Consider the following 8,685-nt stretch of genomic DNA (forward strand, 5'->3'; position numbering starts at 1 on the left):
AAACTAAATTTCTGACAAATCAAAAGAAAGATGTTAACCATTTATTCAATTAATTGACGCTGTTATTTGTGACGCAAAATCACGGCGGCGGAGGTGAAGCGGTGCACTCGGAGCGCGCGCAAGGTAGGGTGGCTTGCCACATTAGACGGTGCGGTTTACGATTGCAGCCACATTAGAAAAGAATGTAAAGAGCGAGCTCCGCGTGCAGGTTCGATGTGACGGCCATCAGCGCGGCACGGAAAGTTTCCACGCTGCGTTCCTCTACCTGTAAGTGTTTTTTTTTTCTTTCTTAAAAAAATAATAATAACATCCGCTGTCAAATAATTGCAGTGATTACATTTCGTGTGGATTATTTGGAGCTTGGGAGAAGAGAGAGGCTCTTATGTATTAATTTTTTTTTTTTAATACTGTATTAATTCGTGCTCCAGTTAAATTTGCATGTTTGTTTCTCAAGCAAAGATTGAAGATTATTTTAGAAGATGTTAGAAGCTAGACAAAATCCTTTATCAAATAATGTTTACATTAATTGGCTACTTTGGCTTCGGATCATATACGTTTTTTTTTTTTGTGTTGTTTCTCTACATTTACTTGTACATAAAGATTTGCGAATTGTGTGACATTAAAGTCATTTTTTTCCCTATAGCATTTGTGTTGTGACTACATATTAGTTCATTATGTTTCCATATGTATTTATTGATTTTTTATTTTATTTTATGTATTTATTTATTTATTTATTTATTGATTGATTGATTGATTGATTGATTGATTTATATTATTTAACAACCATAGTGTTGCAATACTGTTGGCACATGAAATCTCCTCTTAAAAATTGGCTAAATGTGGTGTACATGTTTGCAAGTAAATGCTTCAGATTTGGGCTTCCTCCTTCAGTGTGCGGTGAGAAAGAAAAAAATCAATCACAATGGCGTCCAGAGATATCCTGGCCGTGACATGTCTGCTGCTTGCCAAACTACCCATGGTTAGTTTGGTTTTTTTCTCCCTTTTTGTGTTGAATGTTTAATAAGCTCGAAGGAAAACCTTATAATAGATCTTTTCATCATGTTTGTAAGCAATCGGCGCCATCCGAGTGGCAGTGAGCGCGTGACCCGAAAATGTCAAATCACTCGTGTCTTACATCAACTTTACAATAATATTCACAGATTGACATGGCCAGCGGGAAAGTGTTAGAGGAAACGTATCACAAGTGGGTGCAGTATAAGGACGACTGTATCAAGATGATTGAAAATGAGCCGTTGCCTCAAGGTATGGATATGTTTGGCATACACAGTTCAATATGACACAATCAGAGAGAGGAAAATGTCACCTGCTGTAATTCACGTGAAAATATTCAAACGGGCCGTGAATGTTTGACCTTTACCTTGTCATTGTATTCGCCTTTCCAGACGGCTTGTTTTGCAACAGGACGTTTGATAGATACGCTTGCTGGCCAAATGCTCCTGCTTCGTCTCTTGTCAACATCTCCTGTCCTTTCTACCTGCCCTGGTATGATCAAGGTATACCAGTCCGAAATATTGGGTTTGCATAATAGAGCTCACTTATGATTAGATGCCATAGATAAGAGCTTTGTACAACAACGACAACAACTGTTGTTGTGGATGTGCTAAGCTAACATCCATGCCTTCCATGACCTTTGCTAGGACAGTCGCCCCTACTAAGATGGCCGCCACGTATGTACATGGACAATTTGGAAAAACAGCTATGGATATTTTAAAGACCCAGTGTGTAGTCCTTAGCGCCATCTAATGGTCAAAGAATAGCATCAGGAGCGCGCACACACTACAGTGACCACATTTCGCAAACCTACCAACAATTCTTATTTTCGCATTGAGCAAACAAGCATCTCAGCGAGCGGCGGCGACTTGGCAACCGTTGTGAAGCGACGGCAAAAGACCGAGCGAGCCGTAATTATCCGGGGCAGCTGACAAGAGCGACTAGCGGGAGTTAGTCGGAGACATAGGTTGGCGTGGCTAACAAGAGCAGCTAGTCGGAGGAGCTAGTAACAAAAAAAAAAAAAAAAAAAAAAGCTAGTAAAAGTTTGCGAGAGCAAAGCAGGAGGATGGTGGCGAAACATGGCGGCTCTGGTGAGGTGAGACGACATCCATGTAATATAATTAGTGATTACTAGACCTACGATGATATAAAAAGAAAATATATGTTTATGCTATATACAACATCTTTTTTTAAATACTATTCACATAAACAGTCAGTTTTTTTAAATGAATGAATGATTAGTTCACCACTAGATGGCGCTAGGGATCACTGACTCTCCCTTTAAACTTAATAAGTTTCCACTGGCTGCCATTATTGACCCGCGAGAGTCATTTTTCTACCATTCAAATTGTTTCTTCACTGAGGATGTGGAGGGTTGTAGTGGGTGCACCCACTCAGGTGGATGCTCAGAAAATATGCTAGGCTACTGCTTGTTAGCATATATATATATATATATATACAATTATTGTTTTTCTTTGATCCAGTGTCACACGGCGTGGTACAACGGCGGTGCGGCACCGACGGCCTTTGGGAGCTTGACGATAACGGCCACGTGTGGAGGGATAAGTCCCAGTGTGAAGAGGAAAAAGAGGTCACATCTCAGGAGGTAGGACACACAAATGATCTTTACGCAGGAGCCTCAAGCGCTTCTCACATGAGCCCAGGTGCAGGGGTGCTTTGATATATATATTTTGGGGGGGGGGGGGGTCTGTTCTTGTGATTGGCCAAGCAACGACTCGAATCTTGATAGGCATCCATATCTCAAGGAACTATTGTGATATATATCCTGTGGAGAATAATAGCCTTATTCTATTTTATGTTAATAATGAAGGGTTGTTTAATATTATATTTTCTGAACCTTTCAGGTGCTCGGGGAAATCAATTTCATTCCATTCTAGTCAATTTTCGTGGTTTCATACTTCCCTGCAGATAGGTCACGTATATTGCCATGTATACTGTATTGCCGTAGCACAGAATGACAAAAGGTTGGTCCTATTAAGTCCAATAGCCACGGGTGGGCTGTAATTTGAGTGCTGGGCAGGAGAAATAATAATGGATGACATCGCCACTGCTGTGATAGATGTTTTTATATTTTTGTGTTCAGGGTCAAAATCAATACATATAAAGTCCATTTTCATGTGGGTTCATAACTACCAGCAAATCTGTCCCACATGTTATTTTATACTGTATTGCGGCAAAAACACTGATTATTCTTTTCAGTCCACCTGCCAATGAATGAAAAAAAATTATATTAATAACATATTTATTTTTAGAGCACTTTTAATCGAAGTGTTGTATAGATGGATAAAAATAAAGTACAAGTGGAAACAAGTGAGAGAACCAACAAAGTAAAAAAAAAAGTTTCATGAATAAAAACACAGGCAGGAACAAAAGTGATAAAAAAAAAAAAATACAGCACACAATTAAAATGGACGGTTAGGGTTGCAAATGTCACATGACTAAAAAAAAAAACTGTGACTGTCGCTACCTAAGCCCGTAGTCACTGTGATGTCATTTCCAGTCGACAGCAAGTAGCAAAACAAAATGGCCGTCCCCTGAGATGGATGAAAAACGCTTTAGTTCATGTTCTACAAACGCAATATCAATCAGCATGTTTAGACCAATGGGGGCTCATAGAACACATTCAAGTTAAGACATTTTGGACTTGACTTTAACACAGAGCCTAAAAATACACCTGCGCTATCACCTGGCTAAACTGATGAAAGCTAACTCTTGTTCTACAGTTGTTCTAGAGTCGAGTTGATTTTTTTTTTTTTAATTCTTACTTACTTACTGTAGTGGTACATGAACCTTAAGCTGGACTTGAAGAATATTGAAAAAATGCAAATGGCATGTCAAGGCAGTTGAGGAAACGAGACTAAGCTGTACAGGAAATGGATGAATAATGGAAATCATTATTGTCATTTTATCAGCAGATGCAATGAAATTGAAGGGCCTGCTGCTCCTGTGATGTCATAGCTGTAGTTTGTGTTGGCAGGTGACAGGAGATTGATGGAACCATTTAAGGCAAATCCAGTCATGGCTTGATAAACCAAAAAAAAAAGGCTGATTTGCTGCCATCGCCCAAGTACGCCTTATGATAGACTGCGCGCATACGCAGTACTGCTGTAGTGGCTTTTATCTAAAGCCAGTACAGCGTCATCATTTGATAAATCTTAACCTGTGAGAATTAAAATATCAACCAGGAGAAATGCGCTTACTGCTAACTGTTGTTGTTTTTTTTTAGAAGGGCAGACAGGTGGAAACGTTCCATTAAAAATTCTGGAAAGTTTGCATTAAATTTTCTGCTTCTTCATACAGACATGCAAAATAATCCACTTCCATTCATGGCATTTCAACACTAAAACATAAATGTTGATTTCAATATTACTTATCCCACCAACCCAACCGAAAATACCAACAAAGGCTTTTAAACACACTTTTAACTCATTCACTGCCATTGACGACGATAGATGTATAAAATTAATTTGAACTATTTCTATTAGTTTGACCTTTTTTCCACTTTTGTTAACAAGAGTATGAAAACCTAGAGCATTTTTTATTGTACATATAGAACAGGTATAACATTTTTGATTAATTAGTGAAGTCGTGATTATTTACAATTAAAAATTGTAATCACCTGATGCCCCTAATTAAAAAAAAGAAAATATAAAAAAATGTGCGGTATCAGACGATTACATTTTTTTATTGTAATTAAACGCATGACTTCAATAGTTAGCTCACGATTAATCACAAATTCTGTTCTAAATGTACAATAACATTTTTCCCCCTAGGTTTTCATACTCTTGTTAACAAAAGTGGAAGAAAATGGGAAACTAATAGAAATAGTTTAAATGAATTTTTGACGTCTATAGCCGTCAATGGCAGCGAATGAGTTAAAATAACACAAATGCATTCAAACACATATAGAAAAAAAATGAGAGAAAGCAAGAGAAACAAATCACAATTTATCATCCCACATAAAATACATAAAAAAATCATCATTCCCAAAGATGTACATTTATAAAATGAAGCTACAACTGTTACTTTCTGTAGGCGTAAAAAGCAGGATTACAGAGGACGTGCCGCCATGTAGTGGTTGTTGCTAACGGTACAAAAAAGTACAGTATATCATTTTTCTATTGGATGCACGGGATTTTGACATGCCCCGCATGCTGCTCCACTAATTTGGATTTGTGTGTATGTCTTTCAGATGTGGCTGAAAAAAATTATGGTGAGCTTCAGGACGTTGTACACGGTGGGCTATTCCTTGTCCCTCCTCACTCTCGTTACTGCTCTTGTCATTCTGCTAAGCTTTCGGTAAACACATTTCACTACGTTGTTGTGTTTATTGTTGTTTTTCTTTCAGTAGTCTCTTTTTCTTTCTTTTTCTTTTTTCTTTTTTTCTTGTTTTTTTTTTTCTTGTTCTGATACAGTCAGCAATGAATACTGATTAGCATTGAAAGCCGCTTGTCACAATATTAACCTTGGTTGAGGAGAAGTGCCGTGCTGTCGTCATTCACCAGACGCATTCAAGAGTTTTGATCGTCACTTTAGGAACGCGACGGAGACTTACCTTGCTTTCTTTATGGACGTTTCACTTCGCTTTTTATTTAATTTGAATTTTTTTATTAATCATATTCAAAAGTACAAGTATACAAAGAAAGTTGTATGCAATGTTGAACAAACACATGCCAGGCGGTATATACATAAGTTACTTATAGTCAAAGAGTTTATAAGGAATAAAAATACTGATCGTTTTTAAAGCCTGAGCTAATAATAAATTTTAGATAAGAAATAGTATCATTATGAAAGTGTTTTCTTAATTGGAAGAAAATGGATGTCTTGATTAGCGGATAATTTTAGAGATGGCGGATAATTGCGAAATAATACTCCTTTGTTCTTAAGGAAACTGCGTTGCGCACGGAACTACATCCACGCCAACCTCTTCCTGTCCTTCATCCTGCGAGCCGTGTCTGTCATTGTTAAGGACACCATGCTGGAACGCCACTGGGGGCGTGAAATCATGAAACCCGCGGACGTGAGCGAGATGCTCAGCCATCAGGTGGGTGTGGCTTCTCGTCGCTTGGTCGTCTCGTCATGAAACGGAACCCATTAAGTTTGAGTTTGGACTTTTATGTCCTGTCATATGTGTCTTTTCTGTGTCCTCCTCAGGCTGCTATTGGCTGCAGGGTAGCACAGGTTCTGATGCAGTATTGTGTCCTCGCCAACCATTACTGGTTCTTTGGAGAGGCCATTTATCTGTATTCTGTGCTGATTGCCTCCGTGTTCATCGACAGCAATAAATACTTGCCGTACCTCTGTCTCGGCTGGGGTAAGCTTGCTCGAGGCTGATTACTTTGACAACTATAATTTAATTTATATTGTGTGTCAAGGAGAGGGCAATGCATTAGAATATTAGACTACCAAATGGGTGCCATGGAAATACATGGGCCATATTCGTTAGTTAGTGTACTTAATCTGTGTTGCAGTGGACGACCGTGCTTTTTGGTAGCTTCAGTGGGCACTTGCTTATTTTAATCTATACGGTGCCTTTTAAAACTCATTCATTCCCAGTCATTTTCACTGCAGCAACCCTCTTTGCTCCTTGCTGTTTTACTGGATTTTGACTGATTTTTGCAAGGCCCACATAATATTGTGTTCTGTTGCTATAAAATCTTGGAACCGACCAAAAGAAGGATTAGAGTCTCTTCTTTCATCAGGGTAAAAAAAGTATATTTGTATCTGTTTCCGCTTAGCGTTAGAATATAGCTAAGTTTAATCATTATTCACATTACTGGTGAAAACACTGTCAAAAAGAGCTTGTTGTTGGCCCTGGCTGATCTCTTATACTCTGCTGCCACCTGCTGGCCGTTTATTTTATTTGATTAACTATCATTGCTTTAAGCCACCTCTTCATGTCAGAAGCTGTATCAAAGATTTCTGTATGCTCTAGCATTAAAAAAACAACATTAAAAACAAAATGTATAGGCCTAAAACATTTTTGGGAGGGAAGGACAAAGTTTAAAAAAACATATTTACACATTTTTGGGTTTGAATGAGTTAATACCAGCACCACCAGTGATAGAAAACATCACAACTATAAAAAAAAATGCAAAGAACAGCATGTTGCTTCAAATTTGTTTTGCTAGTCAAAAATGTTTGGCAAATTTGCTCTGATCAACCAATAATAAGAATAATAAGAATTATCAAGGGCCAGCTTCAATTTTATCAACATGCTGTGTTTGTCGTAGGAACCCCACTTCTCTTTGTCGTTCCCTGGGTAGTGATGAAGATTCTGAAAGAAAATAAAGAGTAAGTCTGTCTCGTATGTAACTGTACAATACCGCTTGTAATCCCAATGAGACCAGATGGGAATAATCGTTCTTCCTTCCCAGATGTTGGGCCGTCAATGAGAACATGAACTACTGGTGGATTATTCGTTCCCCCATTCTTCTTGCCTCGCTCGTAAGTATGATATTTGGGAGCCACTCGTGTCACGCAAAAAACTCAAAAGTTCTTCTTCTCGTGCACCAACTGCAGATCAACTTTCTGATATTCGTGAATATTCTGAAGGTTATTCTGTCCAAACTTCGAGCCAACAACCAGAGTGACTATTCCGGTTATAAACGTCGGCAAGTCATCACACATTCGTTTCGCATGACGCGAAGAAAATAAAATACGAGAGAATGGACATATAACGCTGAATTACAATTTTGAACTGTGCTGCTGTTTTTGTCTCGGTCCGATTAGGCTGGCCAAGGCAACGCTGACGTTGATTCCCTTGTTTGGCGTTCATGAGGTCATCTTCATCTTTGTGACAGATGAGCAAACCACGGGGCTTCTGCGTTACATCAAAGTCTTCTTTTCGCTTTTCCTGAATTCGTTTCAGGTAGGCTGAACAAGGCCAAGGCGGCTTGTTGCTTATTATGTTCTCATATGCGTCACATTGTCGGGGTCAAACAGTGCCATTTTTTAACTGAAGTCATTTTTTTACAGGGCTTTCTGGTGGCGGTTCTCTACTGCTATGCAAACAAAGAGGTTGTTTTTTTTCCCCCCATCACTAATCATTTTTGGAACATGAAAATATAGAAAATATTTATTACCACTTCCTTCTATATTGAAGCATTACAGTTTGAACAAAACAATCGAACTCCATTGTATCCAATCAAGTGTTCAAGAGATTTGTTTAAGAAAAAAAAAAAATCCATATTGGCCTGGCCCTAATAACAGCAAACTTTCTTTGACCTTTGTTTACAGGTGAGGACAGAGTTGAAGAAAAAACTGCACAGCTGGACAACAGAAACGCGACTTGTGTGCTGTGGACAGTGACTAGCCGGTGTTGACAACAACGTAAACACTTTTTCTATTGCCTCAGTGCCAGACCACAACAGGTCCTCGGACAGCACAACCAGGGCGATGGCTGACGCCTCGCCCACCCCCGACAGTTCTCAGATTTTTCAACATCAGATTCAGGGTACTGACCAGTGTCATATGACGTCACTGCTCCAAATTCCTGCAGCCAAAACGGGCAATGCCACCCTGCAGTGTGCAGATGGCGATGACACCCTGCTGGCGGCATCATCAGCAAGCATGCAGGTGTCGTTCCAAATTCATCTTCAAGATCCTGTGGAGTTACTCCCACATGTTGCCAATATGGAGTCAGACTGAACA

At 39.1% G+C, this 8,685-nt stretch overlaps 1 protein-coding gene across 1 annotated transcript; it reads left to right on the top strand.

Moving 5' to 3' along the window:
* Positions 1-148: 148 nt before the first annotated feature.
* On the top strand, positions 149-8,665 carry LOC147156403 (glucagon receptor-like). The gene is made up of 14 exons (XM_086064536.1): positions 149-267; positions 892-979; positions 1,161-1,263; positions 1,404-1,514; positions 2,496-2,617; positions 5,225-5,331; positions 5,920-6,076; positions 6,187-6,346; positions 7,266-7,326; positions 7,410-7,479; positions 7,555-7,646; positions 7,765-7,903; positions 8,011-8,052; positions 8,272-8,665. Exons 2-14 carry the CDS (start codon positions 923-925, stop codon positions 8,341-8,343), a joined length of 1,293 nt encoding a protein of 430 aa, XP_085920662.1. The 5' UTR covers positions 149-267; positions 892-922; the 3' UTR covers positions 8,344-8,665.
* Positions 8,666-8,685: the final 20 nt, after the last annotated feature.

Source organism: Leptonotus elevatus, chromosome 20, assembly GCF_054856555.1.
Source record: "Leptonotus elevatus isolate MCC_2025b chromosome 20, RoL_Lele_1.0, whole genome shotgun sequence".
Classification (NCBI taxonomy): domain Eukaryota; kingdom Metazoa; phylum Chordata; class Actinopteri; order Syngnathiformes; family Syngnathidae; genus Leptonotus; species Leptonotus elevatus.